Source organism: Pempheris klunzingeri, chromosome 19 (assembly GCF_042242105.1).
Source record: "Pempheris klunzingeri isolate RE-2024b chromosome 19, fPemKlu1.hap1, whole genome shotgun sequence".
In the NCBI taxonomy this organism is placed as follows: Eukaryota; Metazoa; Chordata; class Actinopteri; order Acropomatiformes; family Pempheridae; genus Pempheris; species Pempheris klunzingeri.
This window is the reverse complement of record NC_092030.1, coordinates 4,236,394-4,263,958: the sequence shown is the minus strand read 5'-3', so window position 1 is coordinate 4,263,958 and position 27,565 is coordinate 4,236,394. Positions and strand designations below refer to the sequence as shown.

General features: G+C 41.0%; 1 protein-coding gene across 2 annotated transcripts; it reads right to left on the bottom strand.

The window, feature by feature from the left end:
- Window positions 1-1,574: 1,574 nt before the first annotated feature.
- musk (muscle, skeletal, receptor tyrosine kinase) lies at window positions 1,575-27,010 on the bottom strand. Of its 2 annotated transcripts, XM_070850573.1 has the most exons (17): window positions 26,837-27,010; window positions 22,275-22,401; window positions 21,671-21,822; window positions 21,431-21,558; window positions 20,944-21,085; window positions 20,675-20,799; window positions 17,611-17,770; window positions 17,100-17,106; window positions 15,593-15,856; window positions 15,288-15,481; window positions 14,646-14,669; window positions 14,464-14,552; window positions 10,625-10,799; window positions 9,814-9,997; window positions 9,540-9,731; window positions 7,393-7,541; window positions 1,575-3,509 (listed from the first exon to the last, which is right to left on the bottom strand). In XM_070850573.1, the coding sequence occupies exons 1-17, from the start codon at window positions 26,916-26,918 to the stop codon at window positions 2,809-2,811; spliced, it is 2,895 nt and encodes a 964-aa protein (XP_070706674.1). In that variant the 5' UTR covers window positions 26,919-27,010; the 3' UTR covers window positions 1,575-2,808. The 2 variants fall into 2 exon arrangements, with proteins under 2 accessions (XP_070706674.1, XP_070706673.1); XM_070850572.1 differs by lacking the exon at window positions 17,100-17,106 and having other exon boundaries at window positions 15,593-15,846; window positions 17,537-17,770.
- Window positions 27,011-27,565: the final 555 nt, after the last annotated feature.

The window sequence follows — 27,565 nt, the reverse complement described above, 5'->3', positions numbered from 1 at the left end:
AGGGAACCAACTGCAACTACAGATAAGAAAGGAAACAGCATTGATGGAGGGTGAGGAAAGAAAGGACAGAGGAAGATGGAACAAAAAGAGCAAGGAGATGAGGCGATGAGAGAAGAAAGAATGAAGACAGACTGAAGTAATTGGAAGGGACAAGCCTGAGAGAGAAGATAGGGACGGGGGTATAACTGATGACTCAAATGAATGATAACATTTCTATTTTAACAAATCCAGCTGTCTGCACAGTGAGTTTGCCTGAGCGCTCTGAAACATAATCATTTATAACAGTCATATTTCGGGCTGGAGATTCCAAAATGAATAAAACTATCATATTAACCAACATTTTAAAATGTTAACATATGGGAGCATAAAGTTTTGATTATCATACATTGACGGCCCCCCAAACAAGAATAACTACCAAGCAAAAGCAAAATGTAAAGAAAAATGATCCAAAAAACAATGAGGAAAGGAAAGGAAAGAAAAGGAAAGGAATGAAAGGAGGAAATATGGTGCAGACAGAAATCATGAGGAGGAGAAACATGAGGAGAGGAGGAACACAGTAGGAAGTGGGAGTGAGACAGGCTGATCCACAGTTTAGACCAAAGAGAAGAGGGATGACCAGTTCAAGGCCAAACTCCATGCTGCGTACTTTAAACAGTTTACGTTAGGCATCCCCAAAACACACACACACACACACACACATGCAAGCACGTATGCACACACACATACTGGAGCGGGGAGGGCAGACACACACACGTTCACAAATGTATATAAACCCTCTCAAAGAAGCACAACACATGCATGAAAGGACCCGTCACAGACACAGAGCTCTCTGCAATGCTCTCAGAACGTAACTGTAGAAACGACACTGGTAGCATTGTAAAGCAAACCTGTTTTTCTCTTTCACTTCACCCCTCTGATCCCTCTTGTGGTGAGTAATAACACAGCAGCACCTGGTAAAGTACTTGGTGCACCTTTTTTCTGTGGGACGGGTGGGGGGCAGTTATGGAATTTGTATTAGGGATCATGATTAAATAAACAGAGAGAAGGAGGGATTTAAGCCAGAGAGCAGTTTAGGGTCAGATAAAAACAGATTCTTCTTGCACTCTGTGTCCAGTTGTAATAACCAATGCTTTTCCATATTGAAATCAATAAATGAATATCGTGAATCCTCCATTATCTGCAGTCATTCTTCATGTTTGCATCTGTCTCTGTTCATGCCTCAGTCCCTCTGTTTGTCCAAAAACTAGCCTTCAAATAACACTGAGGCCGTTTTAGGGCACGTGCCATTTGCTCTGGGTATGCCTGTGGGTGTGGGTTGTTCTTTTTTTTTCTTCCTTTTTTTCTTTTACTGCGGTTCCACTCTCTTACCATAAAGCCACACACACAAAGCCTAGGTGGAGCCGCTGCCTCCTGCCTCCAATTTATTTTCAATGAGCTGCAACAAATCACTTGTTGCTGTCCAGCACTTTGCTCCAGAGAAACTAAGATATCTCATATGATTTATGTGAAATCTGGTATGACTTTTTAATGATTTGGCAAGATGATTCTGCACAACTTTGATGATCTGGCTTTTATGTTTATGTTTATTTGCAAGCGATACAAAGAAATATTATACTTATAGGGAAGAAAGTGAAGAAAAACATCATTATGTTGGAAATAACAAAGAAATGTAACATCACACCATATTTAAAAAGAAATAAAATATGTCAGTCATCTGGACGGCCAGTCTCATCTGATATTAATCTCTGAATTAAATAAAACAAACTAAAGAAAACAAAAACTGCCTTAAGTAATCCACATGACAAAGACTGATGACACAGGAGATGTTGATAACTGTACTGACATTGTGTAAAAGTGTAATAATGTGAGCCTAATTCAGTATAACGCAGTCAACATGAGCACATTTTGAGTGTATAGTTAGGAGGAGAGTCTCTATTTTTGAGCAGAAGCAATTAAAGATTCAGAATGAGGAGGAGAATATTTTTGAACATCAAGCACATTTTGACCATTCTTCACCAAAGAGTCTATTTTAAGGTACAGGAATGAATTTAGTTAATGGGTTTCTGCAAATTATAATTATTGAATTAACAAATGTCTGTGCTCTGGTGGGAAACTTATGGGCAATGATGACACAAGTTGAAGACCAACAACACGATAAAAAAGACACAAAACAGTCAAACGACAAATGCCCAAAATAGCAAAACCAATCAACAATGGTTTAAAGTGATTGTGTGCCACTGTGGAATAAGAGGAGACCATAAAAATGTCACTTACTATGAAGCATTAACTGTCATGTCCCATTACCTTTCTAACCTTAATGATTAGTAGTCAGACCATTTGTAACAGCTCAAAGTGAAAAAATGGATGAAGCATTATGTTTGAGTGTGTCTGTATTTAAAATGGTACGGGGTACATCTACATGGTTGGTGGCTTCAAGTCTTCGAAGGTTAAGGCTCTGACATCAGGGGTGCATTAAACATTTTCAATAAATAAAGCAGATCTCGCTAATGAATATGTGCTGGTAAATAGTCAGAAGCAATGGGCTAGAGGATGCAAACACTACAACATTCTTTAAAAACAATCCCTGAACTGAAGAAGTTGCAATATGCAAATTACTACAACAGGTGTTAATAACACAAAAACAACCTGAAAAGTAAAACTGGGCAAGAAAAATCAACTGTTTTGCTTCTACGTGTGCTCTGGCTCAATGTCAAGGTTCTTTTAAAGTGTGTATTGAGGGACCAAATTACTACATAAGTCATTTTGGATTTTTTTCCGTTTTGCACAGGGACAGACATTTTTCCAAGGTTAGCAGTCAGCCTCAGTGTCAGCATTTATGCTTAATGTGCTTTGATGCATACGCTCCAGTATCCGATGTATACTGCTGAAGCTGGGCCTATCCGATGGGTGTGTGCTCCAACAAAGCCTCATCAGATTGTACAGCTCGAGAGGACAGTTCTCAGGACAGGAGAGGATGTGCCCATCCCTCACATAGTAAATCACCTCCTCATGACCCATGCCATAGTACGGCTGCATCCCATGGGAGAAAATCTCCCATAAGACCACGCCGTAGGCCCACACGTCTGATTCAGTGGTGTAGCGGTTATAGAAAATAGACTCTGGTGGCATCCAACGAATGGGGATGGCGTCATTCTCATTGGCTTTATAGTAATCAGCTGAGTAGATGTTTCTGGAGAGGCCAAAGTCTGCGATCTTCACCACCATTTCCTCCCCAACCAGGCAGTTCCGGGTTGCAAGGTCACGATGGACGAACTTGCGCTCTGATAGGTAGGCCATTCCCGCGGCGATCTGCTTAGAAATGGACAACTGCTCAGCACAGGAGAGAAGTCCCGCCTCCAGCTCAGAGGAAAAACTGCGACCCGACAGGCTGGCACGACTGAGGGTGCGCACTGATTGGGTCGGAGACCGGCGACGCAGGAACTCATTGAGGTCCCCGTGGGCCATGTACTCGAACATGAGACACATGGGTTTACCCACTGCACACACACCTGGAAAAAAGCACACAGACAATTTTTTTTCTCTTCAACTGTGACATACAGAACACACAGTGGGCTTGTGAGTTGTGCATTTTCCCACCATAGAGGGTTGAGAGAAAAAAACACCAATAGTCAACCACACAAACACTTCAGTGACATCATTAAACCACATTGAATCAAGTGTATTTTTTACTTCTACAGTATCATACAATGGCTACATTCACTGTAAAAGGCAAATAAATATTCAGCCTAGACATAAACACAGACGAAACCATCTGTGATGTGTACATACTCACAAATAAACTCTCATGCATAGTGGATGCACAGTCTTCCATTAGCAGCCCTGTGATGTAAACATAATATGGTTCTAAATTAACCTTGTGTTGCCCTGACTCTGTCTGGGCTGTAGGGAATTACAGGCAATCAAAGAGAATTTCTAAAATTGGGAGTGGTGTGACTGTGGCTGCGCTTCTTGTGAATCCCAGATGTGATTAGGAGAATTTAATTTAAGTGCCTAGAAACTCGAAATATTGTGTGTATTCAGCAGCGAGGGCTTCCTTCAAAGGTATGTTATCACATGAAGCAATTTATCATGAAATTTCAAAGATAGGAATGAAGTCTTGTGGGTGTAAAAGCATATTGCAATATTCAGAATATTCTAGCAGAAGGCTATGCTGGCCAAATTCATTTTACTTAATTTACTACCTATTTACTTTACTTGTATAAAAGAGTGGCTGTTTGCTTGTTTGTCCATGCATTCCTTTAAATGCAATGTGTGCTGCTTAGAGAACACACTGTTAAGACTGTGCAGAGCCAAAACAGCCCTGCGTGAGTCGTAGATGTGCCAGTCATGTAACCTGGCATTCTTGACTGTCACACTGGCTCCACATTTTGAGTACTTTATGGCTCAAAGGTAAAAATCATAACAAATCACCGGGTCTGCCGACAAGAAAGGAAAAACTGCCACTGGAATCAGACAGTAGTTTCAGTTTCTCTTTCTGTAGTCTATTTTAGTTTGGGGCCATGCAGATCTTGTCTGCGTTCTTTCCAATTCAGCCCACGATTTGTGCACTTTATGTGGTTAGTGCACTGAGTTATACTGGCCACAATCATACTTTTGATTTACTGCACTTCCTCACTCGCTTCTGTGTGAAACATGAATTGGAACCTCATTGACCTGCCAGTAGCCATTTCAAACTATGTCAGACTTTATTCAAACCCACAGAACAAAACAAAGATCCCCAAAATACTAAATATATATATATATATAGTGTATAGTCTTAAAGCTTCAACAAACAGCTGGAACAAGCTATTAACTATTAACATCTAACTAATGTCCAAGTCGGTATAACACCACGCTAACATGGATGCTTTAGAGAGAAGAGGAGGTTTGGAGGTCATGCTCAGTCAGTTCATGTCCTACGGGTCACAGAAGGGGACAGCTCCCCAGAGAACAAGCTCTGATTATTGCTCCCTAGGGTGTGTGTGTGTGTGTGTGTCCACAAGCAGGGACAGTAGCGGCCTTGGCTGAAGGTCAGTAGCTGGATCAAGATGTTTCACTCCATCGCTAAATACACAGAGCACAGAGGCCCCATCCTGCACACACACACACACGTGGAACAAAATAATAACATGCAGACATATGGCATCTCTAATTTTGGCACATGCATGGTATGGATGATGCATGTATTCTTATGCATGATTTGCAGTGTATTATTAGTCCAGAGGGTAATTACAGGTTAACGAAATAATCGAATCAACTCAGATTTCATGTACACCAGAGATTTAGGCATTAGTGTGTCACTCTCCAGACGAGTCATCTAAAATGACTTCCACTCAACACACACGACACAGCACACACAACAAATCATACTATTTGATACACGTCTGAAAAAATGTTCCGCAGTGGTGAATGTTGACTTAAAAAATATTTCACAACCGCTGAAGTCGTAAAATGGACCGAAGAAAACAAACTTCTGACAGCACAGCCAATGACCAATGGCTCTGTTTACTCGCTGACAGCGCCAAATGGAGTGTGTCGTATCGCTAAATGTCTTCCTGGAAGTATATTTGGATGCAAGCTGTTTGTATTAGATTAGATAGGCTGAATTAGTGCAGATAAACTTTAATAGAGTACATTTGTTTTACTCAAGCCAACAAAGACACATTAGTTGTCAAGCAGCATTTGTTTATTGGCAAACAGTCTTGTGTGTGTCTCTAGTGGTTTTATGATATTACAATGACAGATATCTGAGGAAAATTACTTCATTCAGATGAGAGAGAGACAGAGGGAATTGTGGTATGTGAGTGGAAATTAGGGCCTGAATTTACGACACTCTGAAAGAAGAAAACGAATCAGTTCTTAAGAGGGCTCTTGGGTGCAATTCCTCTTTATTTTCACATCTTGAGGTTGCTTTTGTGTGAACCATTCAGATAATCAAGTAAAATAGATCTTTCTCTTTGTTCAGGTCAAACATCTGTCACTATTAAGGTTGCTTACATGCATGTTCCTTAGTAATGTGGAGAGCCACATTATTTCTAGTCTAAACCTTTAAGCCACAGAGAAAAAAACCAGACCATTGCACGGTAGTAATCTGGATCACCACAGTGTGGCCATGTAAAATGTAAAGGGAAGCAGATACTGGTGATGCAGATTCTGGCTTAATTGCTGAATGATGCAGATATCCAATAAGATGCCTGTCTGAAATGTATAAAACTAGTTCTCATGCTGCCTTCAAATTGAACTTGTGAGCTCGTAGTTATGTCATGGGAAGTTGTGCCCACGATATGCTTGGAGTTCAAGTGGTTATGTCGAGAGACAACATGCTGGTAGGCAACATGGCTTCTAGACGCCACTGAGGCTAACAATTAGTTAACTAGCAAGTGGGTCCAAAGTCATGAATAGCACAAGATTGATCTGGACTCATATAATGAACACTGTAAACAGAGCGCCATTTGAAGGCACCATAAATCACTGCTTTTTTTGATGAAATGCTTGTTGAAATATTGTGCCTTGTGTGGTCCTCCTCCTTCAAAGCTACAAATTTCCCTCAGATTTAAACAAGTAGTAGTTGCCTAACTGTCACCACATAGTACCTTAACCACAATTTAAACACCAGGGTTGTGACCATTCCATAATTTTAACAAGGTTCTTAAAGTTGCCTGAGCGAAACCATAAAACCTTGGTCATGCTCTAGCTGCTGAAACTGGATATTTAAGGGAAACACAAATCTATATTTGACCATGGAAATTTGCACATCTGTGATAAACTGCTCAAATCACAAAAATGACGTGCAAAAAATAAGCCAAGAAGGACTCCACACCCCCCAATTTTTTTAATTCTTAAACTTGTAGTCTTCAGCCCCAACTGACACGGACTCAAGTGACATCACTTGAGGCGATTTATCACACTTGACACCAGAGATACGAAAGATTTTAAACTGGCAAACTGTTGTTGCAGGAGCACCCATAAACATGTGTGAACAGACTTTCATGTGTGAAATTGATGCCCTTTGACCTTTAACTATTTGCTCCCATTGATCTGGTCAGGGCCCTGGATTTGTTAACATGGTGGATGCCTTTGCCCAGAAACTGATGAGTATCTTATGGTAAAGCATCTCATTCTGTTATTGTTTGTTTATGGCTCCATGCTCATCACATCACACACCACACATTATCTCTCTTTTTCTGTCTTGTTCCTCCTATATCTTTTATACTGTTTCCCGTGTTTCTATCTTTCTGTGTTTCTATATCTGTTTTTGCACTTTCCTTATCTCTCAGCCAGACACTGATCCACCAATTGTTCAATGTGATATTCAGCTGTGAATGCAGCCTTTCTGGAAATCTGGTTTCTGCCTTCTCACACACATGCACACAAAGGTACAAACACACTAACCAAGGAGTCTCACGATGTTTGGGTGGTCAAATTCAGCCATTAGTGCTGCCTCTCTCTGGAAGTCGTTCTGCATGTCTGCTGAAGCTTCCTCCTTCAGCATCTTCACAGCCACCATTGTGAAAGACTCCAGCGGCAGCAGGCCTGGTGCTCTGCAACAAACAGGCATGCAAAAAAATATTCACTCAAAAGAAGAAAAACATTTTAGATGTTTTATTTTAAGTGTTTATCATGAATTGTAGCATCGTGGGGTTTTTTTGGTAGTACATTTACCAGATTTCTGTAACCATGTATTTCAAATATTTCTGTTCTTCTAAGAAGCAGCCTAGCAAAACAATACAACTGTATTTGTGCAGTGCATCATAAATGTCAGTCACTGGGAGTAAACATGCATTCAACACACAGACATACACACACTTCCTGTGTTGGCTCACTAGAGGGGCAAACTAAAGTCAACATGTTGTTTCTCAGTGTAGATTTATATATAGCTTGCACACACACAAGTACACACACACATATGGAAGCACTCATTCAGTCACAAACACAACAACCACTTTGGGAAACTACAGATTGAAGCCCATCTGCCAGGGAAGAAGATATGTGCTCCTCTGGTCTATTTAGGTCCTTGTCTGTGTTGTGTGTGCATGTGTGTGTCTGAGTTCACGTATGCATGAACATGCACACATAGATGCATTGCCTGTGCATTTATGTGATTGTTTATGTGTACCCTTGAGTGTGTGTGCGTACAGGAAAAAGTCTGTATTTGCACATATTGTCTGTTTCTGGTGATGCACAAGTGTGTATGTATGTATTTGTGTTTTTGTTCTTCTATCTTTGTAAGGACAAAAGGACAAATGCAAGTACTAGACTCTCACAGTCAGGATGTGGCTCAAAGGTGAGGGAATTGTGTGCAAATCTCATTCTGACAGGTGTCAAAGGGCCAAGACAAGAGTTTGTGGTTTAAGGTTAAATTAGGTTTTTAGGTTAAGGTTGGGCATCATACATTACACCAATGTGTGTGTGTGTGTGTGTGTGTGTTATGTTCTCAGGGGTGTCCATATACTACACCACTCCTGGGTTCGTTAAAGGATTACCAGCTTGCCTGAAGGACATCTGCCAGATCTGCACGGCTACATGGAGGCGCTACTGTGAAAATACATCAGTGTCTAGAATACTGTACTGACCGTCCTATTATATGATGAAAGTCTGTTTAACCATAACTCAACTCTTACTCTTTAAACTCCTCTCTGTGAACTTATTGTTGGTATTAAATAAAGGTTCCCAGTCAGGGACAGCACAGGGGTGACAGGGCTGTGGGACTTGTGTGGGAGGGGATAAAGTCCAATAATGCTGATTCTCGCAGGGTAAGAAAAGCTTAATTTTCAACTTTTCTCATCTTGTGGGAAACATTTTAATTGGCGGGAATGGTCATCAACTGTGGATGTATTGGTTTTTATTGATGGTGAAATCCTATGACAGACTTTGTCACCACACACAATTTCATTAGGAAACAACTAAAACTAGTTAGATTTTACTTTTCTGCTATGAAAAAGTGTCTCAGTGAGGACAGTGGGGTTACACAGCCACTGTCTTGTCTGAAAAAGGAAACAACGAACTTCTCACAGCCCAAAATATAGATTTGGGTGTCGACAAAACTGCTCTTGACAAAGTGTTCAGATTTTGAATAGATTTATGAGCAACGTATGGTCCACATCTGGTAAATAGTCTGATCACAAGATTTAATTTGAGACATTCAAGGTCAGTGTGGAATGAAAATGACACCTGTAGCAGCTCTCCTTGTGACTTTGTGAATGACGCAGCAGTTCTCAGAATGACCAGTGGCCTTGTTTAGCTGCTCTACCCCCCCCCTCTAAATCCTGTCTGACCCCTGTCTCTTCCTCTGCCTGAGAAATATCCACGTCAGCGATTATGATGATGACACGGCAATATCAGCCCGAGTAATGCGATATGGCAAACAAATATCTCTTTTTGTACAGTCTCTCTCCCGTTTGGGTTGGAAGGCTATTCAACCTCCCCTTCTCTCTCTTAAAGACATTGCCTAAATATATTCTTTCCTCTCTCCTTTTATTGCCAAATAGGATAAATATATCATTAAGTAAATCCCCCACTGCATCCTCTACCCCTCTCACCTGGCTTGGAAAACCCGTCCAAAGGCTCCCTCTCCAATATCTCTAACATATTGGATATTATTCCGGGGATACTCGAGGGCGAGCAGCTTGGAGTTCAGCAGTAAGGGAACCCGCTGGTACATGGGGTTGGGGTGGAGCCGATCCAGCAGGAGCTCTGATGGAAGAGTGGTCAATGTCGGGGTCTCCATCGCTCTGCAGAAAGAAAGGGGGAGTGTGGAACAGAAAGGTGCGCACACAGATATATAAGTAACTGTGCCTCTTGTCTTTAGCTCACCTCTTCCGGTTCCTCCACTGCTTCCTCTGTCTGCGGCAGGCGAGGATGATGATGGTGAGGAATACTGTGGCTGCAAGTGCAGTCAGGATGATGACGATGACGGACATGGAGTAGGCTGGAGATGATATTGTGGTCGAGGGAGGGGGGTGACTAGTCTGACGAGGGCCCGGTGACTCTGATTTCACTGACAAACACAGACACAGACACAGACACAGACACAGACACAGACACAGACACAAACACAAACACAAACACAAACACAGACACAGACACAGACACAGACACAGACACAGACACAGACACAGACACAGACACAGACACAAACACAAACACAAACACAAACACAAACACAGACACAGACACAGACACAGACACAGACACAGACACAGACACAGACACAGACACAAACACAAACACAAACACAAACACAGACACAGACACAGACACAGACACAGACACAGACACAGACACAGACACAAACACAAACACAAACACAAACACAGACACAGACACAGACACAGACACAGACACAGACACAGACACAGACACAGACACAGACAGACACAGACACAGGTTCATCAGTATTGGAAAGTCCCACTAAAACTAAGCATGTATGTATTTGGTATTATATTAATATAGAGCTCAGCATGAAACAACTGACAGCTGTAAACTTAATTTTGATTCATTTGGGCCCTTGAAATTAATTTATGCTTTAAAATGAATAATTTGCACGCACAAACAGATGATGATGTTAACAATATTGCTTCAATTTACCAAATGAACAAGGGACAGAAGGCAGCAGTGGAGGTACCTGGTACTATGCTGATCTCCCCACACTGCGGCACCGCGCAGTACTCCCAGCGTATGTTGGGATTTGAGGTGTAACACCAGGGCTTGTCGCTGATTCCTCCTGGGTTCCTACAGTAGTTGTCTGAATTCTTCAACTCTGGGATCACATCCACAGACAGTCGGTGCTGCTGAGGAACCTAGAGAGAAGAGAAAGGTGCAGAGGAGAAAAATGGAGAAAATGAAGAAGAACAATTGTTGCATTTTAAAAAAGGAGCCCTTCTGAGGTATTTTGGAGTAAAACATTATCTATTCTGTCCTGTTGCTGACCTTATGCTCTGATGGGGGGTAAAAAGGAAACAGACTTGTCTTTGGGAATCAGTAAAGTTAGATCAATAGATTTCTCGTTGTGTGCTTTTTTTCTCAAATGTCTAAGCGCTGTTCCAGGCAGATTTGAATGGACAGAGTTTTTATTTTTCCAGGAAACGTCTTTAGACTTTAGATCCTTCAATATGTTTTTTCAAAGCCCTGTAAAAGGTCTATGGTGAGGTCACAGTTAATAGTTGCAGAGGGTATAAATGTACTTTAATGAGGGACATTAGGGGTTGCACAGTTGTTAGTGCCAAGTCAAACACTGTCTTCATGTGTCACAAGCTTTAGTCATCAAAAGAGCAACGGTCCGGCCTATCCCTGGAGATGTGAGGTTCTGACCTGAGTTCAACACTTTAGCTGCTGTAGCTGAATGCGGGAAGCAAACTGCTCACAGGGTTGATTTCCAACAGGCCAGAACTGTTAAAAAGAACAAATCCTCATACAACAAGGTGGGTAATTTGTCATTGCCTTCCAAAATAATTGATCTAGCACACCTGTTGGCTGGATGACACCGTTTGGCCAAACAATCCCAACTAAAACCACTTGGCTTGGTTTAATGGAAAGACTGTGGTCATGGCTAAAAGAGATGAACGTGAACTGTTGTGTGGACAGCACACAGTATCGGTGTCCAACCCCAAAGATTTTGTGGCACTGCAAAAGTGTCTCAATGAGAACAATCACATTAGAAATAACAAAAGGCTCATAGAACTATATACAAAAAAATGCCAAAATGAAAATGAAATTCAAAATAAATTTAACTGTAAATGATTCTTAAAAATAGAACAAGTTTGCAAATATTACCATATTACATTAACCAGTATGTATTACATCATCGTAGGTATGATGGTGAGTAACACTCAAACAGTGACTCAGAGACTGAATCACAGCTTCACAGCTCCACTATGTCTATATGACTCAGCACAAACTAGGGCACTACTTGCACAGTACACACTACATGTAACTCTACAGTATACACACGTGTTGACTATATGCTGAACATAAATGTGATTTTACTGCGAAGGGTAACGTATGATGTGTGGAACATTTCCGAGTTTTGTGCTAATTTCCTACAGGACTGCAGAATGTTTTATATCCACTACTGTCCTGTTTAAATACAACTGCTCTATGATGCATGGAAGGTAAATGATGACTTTGTGCCAAGCCATGGCAAAGTGATCTTTCGGTGCAGATTTAAGAAAAACAGTACGGACTGTGCAAAATATTAGGAACAGCTGCACCTCCTAAGATTCTAATGGAGCAGGCAGGCAGATGAAAGCTGCAGTCCAGTTTTGACTGTAAATCCACAGTCAGTGATTATACAGAGCCATGAGTGCTCCAAGCCTTATTCTGAAATACTAAGATATAGTATGTAGCATTTACTGACTTCTATATAATGAGCTGACCAGTGCACACATAGGGAATTAGAATAAAATATCTAGACTGTAGTTTTTAGCTATTAATCAGTATCTTTGAAACGCATATTTCCAGAACAGAAGAATGGTGGGTTTAACCTTCTGGTCTACCTTATTTAGCAAAGAAACATATAGGCCATTTGAGTTCAGAATAAAAATGGTCTAATCAGCTTCATGTTGCCCCCTGGGTAGAGCTGTTCCAGCAGACATTATCCCAATCATGCTATTATTATGAAAGGAAATGAAAGCTTAGTTGTTGGCCAGGAACTTAAGCAAGATCATCAAAATAACCCCAGCAGCCTACCTTTAAATTTATGTTTGGCCAGCACATCATGTTATAAAAAAGTCTTTTCCTGGAAGCGACACTTGTTATAGGCCCACAAACTGATGTCACTGTATCCTCTCAGCAACTTTAATTCCTGACTTTAGTGTAGACCAGTGGTTCCCAAACTGTTTTAGACTGCAGCATCCAAACCACCCAGATTTGTAGAGATTATTAGACTTAATATTATTACATTATATTATGTCATTATTAAGTTATATAATATAGGTCCATTATTGATCACTCAGAATAAACGTGACAGTATCAATCATCAGTGAAATGGAAAATAATGGACATCCATCTTTCACAAGGAGCCAAAACTTGTCCGTTAAACTGTTAATCAAGTGGTGTTCAGCCGGATTTAGTTTTTTGTCGCTCAGCTCAGATTCGGTCCTGTCAGACTGCGTGGAGGGCTGAGATGTATCAGATTTCTGTCTGTGTAATGTGTCAAATCTTTTTTTGCTCTGACACCGACTGTTTCTCTAAATGCTGAGCTGCTGCTACAGCAAGGACCATTACAACACAGTGGCTGTGCTGGTCATGACCTGGGATTATTTTTAAACATAATCTGTGATTCCACAAAATATTACGGTGTTAAATGCAACTAAATTAGGTCACTACTGTTGATGGCAAGATAGTTAGCCAGATATGCAAACAGTTGCTGCTTAAAGACAGAAACATGCTGTTTAATCAATTCCTTGCACTTTTCCTCTTGTATTCGGAGAGGGTTAAAGAGAGGAGGTAAAGAAGACACTGTCAGATGTATTTTTTGGGAATCATTCTGGTCAGTTTCAGGAGTTTATTTGACTTTTTTTCTTGAACTCATGATGTCTACATTGTGAATCAACAGAAAATGCACCTGTTAGTCGTAGTGCAGTCCTGACAAATTATTCACACAGACACACGAGCACACTGCAGCACACCCGCACAACTCTGGCCAATGTCAACCAGGAGGAGGAGACAGTAAATCATGCCCTGATTTTTCAGATTAAAGACGATGTTGACACAGACAGTCATTGAACTCCCAGGGTGGGAAACCAAACCTATGTTAGATGCAGCATTCACACTTTTCAGAGTTATGTGCTCTAATGTGAACAGGGTTTGGGAGTATAAGTGAGGGAAGAAATGCAATTCATTTGTGAACGGAAAGTGTAAGCCAACAGAAAAAGAGAGAAAGGAGAGAGAGAGAGAGAAAGCATGAAGATTTGAAAATCGCATCAGAGAGCAAACGTCTTCTCAGTTTCACTCATATGTCTGTGTGTGTGTGTGTGTGTGTTGGTGATGGGGTCTGTGCAGCATATGCGTGTGAAAGCTAATTGCTTCCAGAGGCAGGATGTGACATGATGAGCCCCTCCCTCTCTGCTGATCTGGCACACACACACACACACACACACACACACACACACACACACACACACACACACACTGCACAGGAGAGTAGTAACAGTTCACCCTAACAGACCCTCTCACTGAGCAAAGCCGTAAAAACATAAAGAGGCTTTTGGGCTACAGGGAATGTGTGTGTTAGTGTGAGCACATGTGGGTGTGTGTTCGTGTTTGGACTTTTGTGTGTTTTTCTGTTTCTGGTTAAACTGTTTTTTTTGATAGAAAACTGGACACAAAATATGAGTCAGTCTTCGATCATTGACCGGTTTACATGAATAGGAATCTTCTCCTCCACCTTCTATTTACATGTGGATATTTCCTGCTCATGGCTTAGAAACACATACATGCACATGTACACACAGAGCCCAGTACCTGTTGGCTCCATGCCTGGCAGGGTATCCCAGACCTGGTCACATTCACGCCGCCTTGGTAGAAACGGCCTCTGTCACTGTAACATGTCGCTGTTGATATCATACAGAATGGATAGATCTTATATCTAACATTTACTATTCAATGAATTCATTTCTATCAGAGAAAACGCTTGTCAGACTTACTTGTAATTTGATCTTTCTTGATGTCTGAAAAGTAGAAAAAAAATAGTAGTAAAATAAAATATTTATTGAGAGGAACTATTAAGTAATCTGAATAGAAAATCTATCATAGAGAAACCAATACAGTCTGTTCAGTACAGTTAAGATTTTACTACAGAGCAAACCTATGCACAACTACACCACACACACACAAGTCACACACACACCTGCTATATATTTTGGCGTAGACCCTCGTAATGACCTCATCAGTATCAATAACCTGCTGTTTTTGTAGGCCAGGCTTTATTTGGCCATCAGCACACAAGCCCCTGCACCAAGCCAACTTCTGCTTTTCTCTTGCATAACATTCCATTTCCTTTCTGTTTTGGTGCTAAATTGCTTTGCTCAAGCTGTTTCTGCAGTACAGAATTAACAAATCTTATATTTAGCAGATTTGTTTGTTATGAAACTGCATACTGTAAGCTGTATGTAAACTCATAAACCACATGCCAACTCACTCTTCAGAAGCCTCCATAAATCTTGACAAACAAGCATGCAAATAACATGCCCTGAGCACGGATTATTAAAGAAACTCTTCACATTTTGGACTATATGCTTGCTATCTCGAAACACCGCTCAAAGCTGTCTTAGTTGGGGACATCTTACCTACAAAAGGGACATGTGTACAAGCATCAGGGTCCGTGTGGAGACTTGGTAGAGTCTGACAGTTGGGCAGCAGTGAACTGGGAGCGTGGGACCCAGTGACAGAACTGAAGAGGCCAGGCTGGACAGAGCTGCTGCTCTCCAGTACCATCCACTCCTTATGGCAGTACAGCTCCTTTACCGCAAGGCAGTGTTCTCTGTTTTGTAAATGAGAAGAATAAGATGATGATTCATTCAGTGAGCTATCATTAACTTATTCTTTCACTTCTTGAGTTTATTCATACTTTACAAAGAGACACGTATGCTACCTGCAGACAGGTTTAGGTGCCGGTCCTAACCCTGATGGGTTGCAGTCGGGGAAGGAGGAGTGGCAGAGCAGTGAGCGTACTGCAGGGCTACACAGCATGCTGAGTCCTTCCAGCTCCGTCCACCAGCTCTGAACCAGGTACTCCTGCATGTCCTCGGGGTCCGAGAGGGAGGAGTTAAAGAAAACCAGCAAATCATCTCTCAGGATGGAGTGGCACACATCTCCACGATACGCGCTGCAGTAGCCTGCGATGCCCTTGTAGAGTCTGTGGGAGGTAGACACACATAAATAGTTCACCTAATCTATGTGTCTTTATGCTACTGGAAGAATCTGAAGCAAGGAAGCCCACATGGGCAGCTAGTAGACAGGCTATCTTTTCTATAGTGCTGGTTGGCATTTGCAATATATAAAAACTAGAACTAGAGCTTCGTCTGTAATAGTATTACCCAGACCCATTTGTATTTTCTGTGGATGTGTATTTAACAAAAAAGAAAGAAAAACGGTGATACATAGATGCTTACTAAGCTGCTGATTATGGGTCCAGAGAACAATCAGTCTTTTACTGCTTTGGCTGACAGTGAACCTGTGTGGAGGTGTGTGTGTGCGCTAAAAAACATAAAATGGTCTACACTCGTCAACTGAAATATCATCCAGATGAAACAGGTTGTAGAAGGTTTATATGAAATGACTGTCTGTCTGCCTGTTCGACTTCCTTGCTGCTTCTAGATTGAACAAATGTCTCCCTTGCATATATGGTCTGTCTGCCTGCCTGTCTGTCTGACAGCATTCACTCCACTTTTCTCTCTGCCTGTCTGTATACTGCAAAACTTACAAACTCCAGATGTTGCCTCTTGGGGAAATTGGTGTTTCAAGAGATTTCAAGTCAAACCATCCAACTCAAACTGACCTGTAAATCCATAAAATCTGTCACCCCACCATGTCCTCCGTCCCTTTACTTTCTCTCCTACTCACTGTCTCTACATCTTTTAAATAGATCACCCAATGTGGTCATGAGTTGGCAAACCGTGTGAGATTTAAACGTTCAGCCTGATCATTTTGCCTGCCTCTGACCTCCAGTCCACTGTCTCTTTCCTCCCATCAGGCATCCCAAGGCCAACAATTCCCCTCTCTACTACCTCTCTCTCCTTCCTCTCTCTGTCTATCTTTCACTGCAGTTACATTGTCCAGATGTGGTGACTGGGGTAGTGTTGTGGTTCAGCAAAGTTCAGATTCAACTCACACCATATGGGTGACTGAGAGACCAGCTCCCTCTTGGCATTGCAGGTTTATTGACAGAGCTAAAATGCATATCATCTTCAGTAGACATAAAAGGAAGCCAAAGCACTTGGTTTCTTCAAACACATTGCATGGTTATGGTGCACTTATGAAACTTAGTGACAGGCAATGTGCTGTGTAATTTTTATGATTGACAGTGGTTCAGCTGGACTGAACGCTTTTTTTTTATAAACTCATGAAGAATAGCACAAGACACAGAGCATCTCTCTTACCTCCACTCTATGGGGAAGTGGCAATATCCAGAAGACGTTGGTTGAAGAAACACATACAGGAGGAAAGGGGAGAGGAGAGGATGCAGAGAGATGAGAGGAGGAAAAGAGACAAAAATCAGTCTCAGTAGGAAGAGAAAACCAACCATGGTGCTTCTCTCGCCAACTCATAGCTAGCTGTGAGGAGACCGAGGGACACACGGCTGGAAGAGCAGTGTGTGTGGTCAGGGGAGGGATGTGTGTGTTTTTTTAGGTGACTGTGGTCTTGGGGTGTGGGCAAGTGTGGTGGTATTGACCAAATGGTGGGACAACAAACAGCTGAAGCCACATAAAACACAACTAATATATCTGGCAGCTCACATAAGTCAAGACAAGACAATAACAACCTCCTGACACGTACAGATACAAGAGATACAAGTATCAGCTGCTATTTCTTCCACTAATTTTGGAGTTGGTGTTTTTGTAATTTGTGATAATTTGTGATGTCTTAGTGTCAAACAGAAATTAAGATTACCTGCAACAGTGACTCTGGCAGTTGCTTTGACAGTGTTGGCTCCAGCACTGTGTCTGTTGGAGGCCAGGCATGTATACAGAGCTGGCTTATTCACCATCACTTTGAGGACGGACAGGATCACCTCTCCTATCAAAGTCTCATCCACCGATGCACCTGAGATCTAAAAAAAAAAAGACAAAAGAAAAAGACATCATATTTAGACTGCCATGATTTCTTATTTAAATGATCACACACTATCAGGGTGGAAGGAGAGTCATACGTACAGCAGACACAGTTTTCCTATATTAAGTTATATGTTTTTCATTCCTCAGATAATACTAATATTTTTTTCAGATTACATTAATTGTATAACCAATAATGTTTTGAGAGGAAATAAGTTAACATTCTGCGATAATGGCTGTTTCTTACTGTTAACTCTAATCAAGTCGGTGGGGGTTAAGTGTTTGGCTTTATTCAGATCACAGACACTTCTGAGATTAAGAAAAACAACAATCCATCCAATTCCACTCCTTTCCAGATGATGGCAGTAATGTGAAATGGAGTTGTCAATCAAAACAGGAAAAGGAATTGATTGATTGAATGGTAAATGGTCTTTATTTGTGTAGTGCCTTTCCACGCACATTCACTTTAAATTGCATGACATCCTCATTCACCCATTCACACAGGAGGAATCTCAGTTAGAGGAGACTGTTCTTTCACACACTGAAGCTGTTTCAGGAGCAAGTTGGGGTTCAGTGTCTTGACCAAGGACACTTCAACACGCTGACTCGTAGGAGACAGGGATCGAACCACCAGCCTTCCAATTGATGGACGACCCACTCTGAGCCGGGTAATGACTTTTCCCTTTAATCTGAGAATTAATCTGTTTAGTTGTGTGGTAACATTTTAGAGAGCAGTCTCTCTTCCTAAACTTCCACCATGAAATTAAAAAAAATATTGTCTTAAGGTTTAATGTGTCCATACACAGTTTATATTAGTCTGTGATCTACAGTCTCATGGGTGTTGAGTTGATAAAATTAAGTGCATGCACCCTGTGGCATTAATATGACCACATATATGATTTAGAAGATTTAAAAATTCCCTGGTATTCACACATGCCAGATGTAGCCACATAAAACGTGTTTGTTGTTTTTAGTTCCTGTATTCACACTTGCTTATATATAAATGCGTGAGCCTGCAGTGTGTGTGTGTGTGTGTGTGTGTGTGTGTGTGTGTGTGTGTGTGTGTGTGTGTGTGTGTGTGTGTGTGTGTGTGTGTGTGTGTGTGTGTGTGTGTGTGTGTGTGTGTGTGTGTGAGGGAGACAGAGAGCAGGAGGGTGTAGGTGCTGATGTGTGACATGTCTATATTTGAACTTGTGTCTCACATCGCTTGTTTTTAGGATGAGCTTGATCCAGTGCAGCTAAAATTAATGACCTCATCAAGTGGCCAGAAAAGCAGCTCACACAGTCATTTTAATCAGCACACACACACACACACACACACACATACAGAGACATAGTATTTACAAGCCTAAAGTGCATGTAATCACATTGTAGCTAGCACCCAAGGCTAATAAATAGCCAGACATTATGTGGTGATGTCTGCCCGCAATGGCATGCATAAGAATGTCTGCTGCCTGGTTGAAAAAAGATCAGTTTAACATTCTTTCACATCAGATGCATGATTTAAAAAAAGAACTTTATACTACTGTTCAGTAGCCAATCATGTTATAAGGTGCAATTTTTTAAATCTTTTTTCCATTTTTTCTAGCAGTATCAATCAAGCCCAAAGAATCCATGAGTGTACAAAGGTGGAGTAGGTAAGTACTCTAACTAAAAGAGCCATGATCTTAGAAGAAAAGATGATGCAAGAGCATGATAACATTTACTTGACTTTATTTTAATCTTAACACACCAGCTAAAATCTAAATAATTCATTGTTACATTTTAGTCTATAGTCTATAGGAAGTGGAGAACTTACTGTCCTGGTGTTTTACTTAAGTTTCATGGTTGCACTTTCTAAAAGAAAATAAACGCACTAAGCATCATTCATGAATAATGTCTCTGCCTGCTATGTGGTTCCAGCGCCAAGGGTGATTATAACCAAATCATCACGATGACTGACATACTAGAGCATAATTGGACACTGGAGCAACCTGGGTCACATAATTAGTTTCCATTATGTTGCTTGTTTAAAATATTCATTAGCAGGTACTTTTATTGGTATCTTTCTTTTTATGATCTTGACATACAACAGCGTTCCATTTCAAAGAAAACATGAAGGCAGACAGAGAGCGAAGGATAAGCGGTTCATTTCTTCAGTGTTTGCGTAACAGTGTGCTGTATGTGTGTGGATTTGTGTCCCTGTTTGCCCTTGCTCATGCAAACGACTATAGGACTAAAAAGTAATTAGCCCCTAATTTATGATCTTAATTGCTTTGTTGATCAAAGCACAGTTTATCATTAACCCCATGCATGCAGAGCAGGTGTCTTCAAAGAGAGGAACATTTTGAGTGTGCTGCTTATCTAGACCAAAACTAATGGACAGTCTAGACCATCTGGGCAGGTGCAGCTGTGCTGGATGTACATTATGTGAAGATGAAGGTTTCATAAGTAAAGGTCTGTGTGAGAATTTTGTCGGACTGTTGTGCATATTGGCCTCCCTGGATACCCACTCTGTTACTGTCACAGCCTTTATGGAAGGCTCTCCAGCTGACAATGTGTCACAATGTCAGCAACGTGCTAAAATTTCTCTGATGCTGGCTGCGTTGGTTGACATTTGAGCCAAACTCAATCACTGTGAAGGAGACAAGAATATTCCTAGAGATCACAAGCGTTTATGAAAGATGTAGGGGACAATGATGGATGGTGTACGCAGAGAACTACCACCATAGAGAATGTTATTATGTTGGATTTCATTGCAGGAATCCAGAGGATAGCTTTAGTGTTGTGTCATACACAGTTTAGATGAGTTTGGCCCCTGTGGAAATACCTTATTTGAGATACAGTGAATTCAACAGATCAATATCAAAACCCCGCTAACACTCGCTTTGTCACACAAACACAAACTGAACCTGAACACTCACAGTATTCCCATTTTCCAGCCAGGTGATGGTGGGAATGGGGTTTCCTGTGGCGTTACACTCCAGAGAAATCTGGCTGCCGTACGCCACCCTCTTCTCCTTAGGAACCCTCAGGATTCGTGCTGGAGCTAAACACACATACAAACAAACACATACACTCACATACATACACTGCAACCAAGCAATTATATTCCACTGTTTTTAATTGTTTTTAAAAGTGTATACTGCATGTACATACTAAGGAAAGCATACCCTGTGCATTTAATACATACCCTGTACCTCTATGGTGACAGGCTTTGAAAAGGCCAAGCCAAAGCTATTCCTGGCCACACAGCGATACTGTCCTGCATCCTCCTTCTGTATGTTATGGATCTTCAATGCACCATAGTCAAGGATGGTAACACGGTCGCTGATCTGGGACAGATGAGAGAATTTCTTAACATTATTCTCAAAAATGATTTTTCGTAGTTCAAAAACCACCGAATGGCCAAACTCAAACATTTCAAACATTAGTGAACACTTTTGTTGCTGTAAGTAAAGCTAACTCTTGGCAATGACTAGGTATAAAAAAAGGGTTGGTATAAAAAGTTATGAAAAAGCTTATTTGGATTAGCAGTTCTCGAGAAAGCTGCAAGAAGCAATATCAGAGACCAACTGGCCCGATCCAAGCACGCCCTAGATAAGTGAACCGTTTCATGTAGCTGACACATTCAACAACTGTTGTTGTTATATATGTTGAAGTAGAAAAAAATGTCATACCTTGATAAGCTCATCATCTTTGAGCCAGGTGACATCTGGTTTGGGGTTTCCCAGTGTAACACAAGGCAACACTGCTTTGGATTCCACCAGAAGGGTTACATTGGTGGGATGGCGTTTGATCTGTGGCTCTGATTGAGAGACAAGACAAGAGAGACAAGATGCAACGAGTTAGCCTTTTCTCCCAATGTTGTGAGTGTGACTAGACTCCAGCCCTGCGACCTCGGAAGAAAGCCAACATACTCATCTTTAGCTGCAGTGCTCCACAGCTTTTGGCTGGCTCTCCAATGCCGTTACTGGCAATGCAGCAGTACTCCCCGTTGTCAAACTCTCTAACACGAGGGATGATTAGCATCTGTCCCTGCTCCCTGGTAATGTAGCGGGGGTCATAGAACCTGGTGGACAAAAAGGAGGGTGAGGATTGTCAGAGGTATACTCTGTCCAAGGTTTCCATACGTTTATAGTCTTTGCAAATGTTAGCACTGTAATGGTCAATTGCAAATTAGCTGCTAATAACATCAGCACATTTAACCAAATTATTCTAATGTTGGCCTTGCAATTTGCTGTTAGTGTTACAGAGAGGGTTTGTTTATTAATTTATTCATTCATCATTACAATGTTAGCCTTGTAGTGGCAATAATGACACAATATTGTACAAATGTATGTCGTGCATGTGTGCAGTATTTCCCACTTTTTTTTTTTTTTGGTATTACATATTTTGTTTCATTTGAAGTTTTGTCATAGACATGGTATATTCCTTAACGAACCTGCAGGTGTAAGCTCCTAGATAGATCTGATAGATCTAGTCGCTGAATGCTGTAGCTGAAAGGTTCTGGTGTAAACTTACATTATTGGCTGGTTATTCTTGGTCCAGGTGATTTCAGCGGGGGGGCGGGAGTCCACCTCGCAGATGAAGGTGGCATTGTGATCCAATAGTACATCCACTGTTTCTAATAAGGTGATGATATGAGGCGCTAGGCGGTGGGCACAGGAAGAAAACATGAACACTTTTGTTACAAACCAATGAATCTATTGGAAAATGGAAAGAAATGTAACAATTTTCGTGTTTTTTTAAGCAACCATATTGCTAATGGACACATTTTTTTAGCATGGGAGTTGTGGTTAAGAATTGCACATGTAGTTTCTTTATAATATATTACAGGGAGGTACAAACAGCTGCATCTTTTAAGCCAAATTATTTAACATTCTTGGAATTATTTTCAGAGTCACCCAGCTATGACTGTTGACTAATGGGACCAGATCAGAGTTCACGGTTTGTTACAGCTTCGACTTGAGTTGAGTGGAAGAGTGGGTGGCCTTTAGGGCAACAGAGAAAAAGAAGTCTGTTTATTGGTGAAATTACATTTGAAGCAATTGAGATTTTGCAACTTCACTTAAAGTAGGGAGGAAGAAAAGGATTAGAAGGAAAAGGGGATGACAGAGAAAGATGCAAGGTTTGTTGAAGTTGAATCGAGGACAACATTTTAATTTAAGGTTCAATGACAGGCTCCCTCCCCAGCGCACACAATGTTCTCCACTATCTTGTTTCAACAGATGGTCTTTGTAGAAGAAATATGAGTGAATTACCAGTTCTGTCTACTTTAAATACACAAATTATTAGAACCACCTGTTCTTATTCATGATATAAACCAGGAGAATTCAGCGTAAAGATGGAATCAATATTCATTTCATCCATGCTGCGGTACTACTAAGGTAGTCTAAAATATATGTATATATATTTGGGGGGCTTGGGGTTGGGGTGGTTAATTTATTGAAGAGGAGATAATGAGAGGGGAAGTAAAATAAGCAAAAGACATGTTGAAAGAGAAAAGGGATGGACGGAGATAGTAGCACAAGGGTAAGGGAGCAACTGTTTACATGTGGATTCAGATCAGAGACATCAGGGTTGCTTTAAACTTTGCATGAACTAAGGAGGGGAACAGGCAAAATAGAAAACAGGAGAGGAGAAAAGAAAAGAATAGACGTGGCAAGAAAGAATGGAGAGCAAAGTCGAGAAGACAAAAGAAAGCAGAATAAAGGAATGGATTAGTGCTTAAAGGACATTATGCTTGTTTTGTCTGTTGCGTAACAAAGATTTCACAATAGCGTAGTTGGAAAAAACAGCTCACACTCCCATTCCCCGAGTGTACGGATGATGGAAAGCAATTTCATCCAAGGTCAAAGCTGCTTTATCAACTCATTTCATGTATAAACTCTAAAATCTTATTTTTAGCCACGCTATCTGCATACAGTAGCTCTGTGGATGGCATCGGTTCATTCATGGTCCCCCAGATAATAAATCCCACTGACTTTTCCTCTTTTTTTTGTGAAATGTCTCAAGAATTATTGGATGGATTTCCACTTATGGATGATGAATTTTGATAACTTTGGTAACTTAATGCTTTGCAAAACATAATGGCATTCCAGTCGGCCTCAGTGATGCTTTGTGTTTAGTGCTAATTAGCAAATTAGCGCGGCATGATGCTAAACTAAGACGGTGATCATGATAAACATTATATAATTTGATCAAAGCATCGCTGTAAGTACCATCACACAAAGCTGCTAGCATGGTCAGAGACTTTTAGTCATGTTTCATCAAACATGGCTTTGAAAATGTGATTCTAATTTTCCATTGTGGGCAGACATAGCAGACTGATGTGGTTGCTCTCATGGCCTACAGAGAGAGGTCACTGATAGTGTAATAACGTTGTGTTGTATGTTGTATTTGCAGCACATTGTACAGACGTGTTTTCTGCAGAATGTTCTTGTCTTTTCCTCACCACCTTACTCTTGCTATTGCCGTTATTATGTCTGAACAGATGGACAACATCTGAAGGCTGAAGGTTTCCTTGCGGCTCATGTTTAACCACATGACTCATTATTTAGAGCAAACCAGAGCCTCATCGGATTTGACCTTGTGTGAGGTTCTTGTTACGAAATGCTGTTTGGACACCAGAAGTGATGCAGTGCTTTTGGGGCCGATCACATCTGGCCTCTACTGTATGTATTACCAAAACCTACTTGATCCAAACCAAGTGCCTCTTGTTATCACTCACTTTCCTTGTCTTTACTGTCTGTGTGCGTCGACGCTAGAGCACAGAAATATACGTTTACAGCATTTATATCTTCATTATTGATGTTTTTGTCTGCAATTGTCACTGAGTAAATCTTTTCTGTGTTTTAATTCCTCCAGTGTTTGGTCTCTGTCAACCTTTAGCTTTGTTTCTTCCACATAGTGGTGGCTTTGTCTAGCACCTGTAACTTATAACATCTTTAGGTTCCTTTGATGTTTGCGCTGATTTCCACTTGATCCTCTTGGTTCTTTTTCCATTCTTTTGAGTCAAACTGTGAGCAGTATCCTCTCTGACTCTATCATGCAGAACAAATGCATGTTTTTTCTAACTTGAGACTTTTTTAACATGGAAAAAAAACAAAACAATATAATTGTTCTCTTGGTGTGTCAGGGGATCAGATGTCTGCCATCCATCATTTGCACTGGTTTAGCTCACACACACATAAATGAATAACATTAGGCACTCTCTTTAACCTACCATGCTGCCTTTGAATAAATAAGTGGTCTTGAATCATCTGCTTGGAGCATATTTTACATGAATACTGGCAGGCGGCGCAGTTGGCTATTAGTCTTTTAACAGAAAATACATGGTTACATGTTGTCTGCAGTAACAGAGGTGTCATTTTTCTTTGGTTTATGCTGTCACCAGTTCATCAACATCCTTTTTACTTGGTTGCTCACACTCATTTCAAATTAGATGTAGCACAGCTGATTAATGCCCGCTCAGCCCAGCGGAGCACATGAAAGTAAGTGACATGAATCTCAGCTTTGCTAAACTTACCAACGCCTCAAAACCACTACAAAGAGCCAATAATAATAATATGATAATGGATTTTTACAGCACATGCTAAATATTCATTTGAAACCACAGCTTGTAAAACTGTGCAAGTCAAGTCACGGATGGTTAAAGTTGATCTGTAAAAGCCAAACCTTGTTCGTGTTCAGTAGATTTCACGTCTGTCTATGAAGTACAAAGCTGAAACCTGGCTCAGTTAAAAACTACTGCTGACTAACACGTATCCTTTTTTGCATAACCAATGCTTTGATAAGTTAGAGAGACAGAGAGTTTTGTTCTGGGATGTCATCAAAGCATATAAAGCAAAGCATATCATCATCATATATTTGATGATAGATTTCACCCTTGTGATGAGAGTGGTAGCCCCAGAAATAATCACAAACCTCTGCATCAACTTTTTTTCCAATTTGCAAAGCTTTGCCAGTATTAGCTTTTTTACAGTAACAGTAAATCATTTTTCTCACTTGTATGTGCAAGTAAATGCTGACAGGATGCCTTTCAGTGATTTTGGACAAACCTCAGCCTTCGAATCCTGACATGCTAAGCCCAACCCCACAAAGTGCCGACCCGACCGAGCTCACCAGATACAATATCTTGCCTGGCAGAATGTGACAGCATCTAAACCATCTCCTTCTCTGACCCAATTTGCAGCACGTACTGTACATCTGTACTTATAAAGCATGTATTGTATGTCGATGGTCTGCACTGCAGGCCTGTGCACATGGCAGTAAAAAACTGTGCCAGCATCTGATGTGGTGCCCGTCGCACATGTCCTGAAATCCTGAGGCTGAGCCTTTTTCAAAACAGCCCCCCTTATTTATTATCTCTGGACTTTTTCTCTTTTCATTAACAATACATTCATATGACAAAATAGATGAGAGGCTAATTACAGACATTGAAGTTCATTAAATCCTCAGGCTCTATTAGGCAAAAGAAAAATAAATGAACATATCAGAAATAGAAATAGGGACAGCAGATGGAGTAGCCAGTTCCTAACCACCTTTACAGCAGAGAGAGGAGAGAGGATATGCCAAAGTGTAGGAAGGATATAGATTTAGTCACATTTACACTATGTAGGCCTATAAACACCTTCTCCTTTTCCCTGCAGGATGTGGTGGAAAACAGGTGATGTCAGTGCTACATATATGAGGAAGCTCCACCTGCATTACCTTTGGGAAAGGTCTTTACTGAAGGTAAGACACAGGTCTCATGATAAAGGATGCTCTCCTTGTCCCCCCCCCCCCTTCATTGTTGACTGTGCCAATCTTTAGCCAACTGAGTTAATCATACTTACTCACACTGCCCACATTCAGCCAGAAGGATATGCAAAAGCCCTTTATTGTAAATATATATTTTATATCCCAGTCTTTTTCCCTCTTATGTGATCATTATTATATCTCTACAGAGCACAGGACAGATTCTTACATTACATAAGAATTATAATTATATCTATACGGAATGATCACTGTTGATCATTCATATGATCCCGACACAGTATATGTAAGTCCTTTAAGTGCAAGCACATGGAAACCCTACGTACCTCTCTGTATTCCGTAACTTGAGGTGACCAGGACCAGCAGACAGAGGATCTTGAAGAATGAAATGATTTCCACAATCCTCATCCTGGTTCTCGAATGATCCGTCTTGACAAAGATTTTCGACAGGTACAGCACAAGCTGGTGGTTAGATTCCCATGGCAGGTAAGGAGACGCTCTTGTTGGTTCACTTGGTGTGTTTCTTTACTGTGTGCGTCTGCGTGTGCCTTTGCCAGGGACAGCCATGAGCTCTGTACTCAACAAGGATCAGCTCTGTCACTGTGTGTGTGTGTGTGTGTGTGTGTGTGATGGACAGTGGCAGCTGCTAGCTGTCCTCATAGACAGTCACTTTTTGTAGCTCCACTCAAAGCTCCACAGGCACCAGTGCTGGGGAGTCATCCTTGTTCCCAGTAATCAACAACAGTGTAATTCATCAAACCACAGCATTCAAAGCTCCTCTCTTTAAGGTCATGTCCGTTTAGATAAGTCACGTATGTTTCAGTGGAGCTACAACAGAACAGAAACATTACTGTAATACAAACTCACTTTTCATCGACACACTGTACATGTTTTTGTTGTCATATATCCCAAATGCCTTTTGTATCTAACATTTGTCCAAGTTGTAACAGACTGTAATACAAAAGTTTACCCTATATCGATTGCCAGTCAAACATGTTTACCTTCCTTTATCAACAATGCATGTAAAGCATACAACACATACTATAGAACATCCC

What these genes read in the sequence shown, in the direction of transcription:
- musk (XM_070850572.1), bottom strand. Translation starts at nt 26,918, where the DNA reads ATGAGGATTGTGGAAATCATTTCATTCTTCAAGATCCTCTGTCTGCTG. An exon ending in CAAGAAAGATCAAATTACAA is followed by an intron (nt 14,553 to 14,645) that starts GTAAGTCTGACA and finishes TGATATCAACAG; the next exon opens with CGACATGTTACAGTGACAGA. An exon ending in AAACATCGTGAGACTCCTTG is followed by an intron (nt 3,510 to 7,392) that starts GTTAGTGTGTTT and finishes GCTTTTTTCCAG; the next exon opens with GTGTGTGTGCAGTGGGTAAA.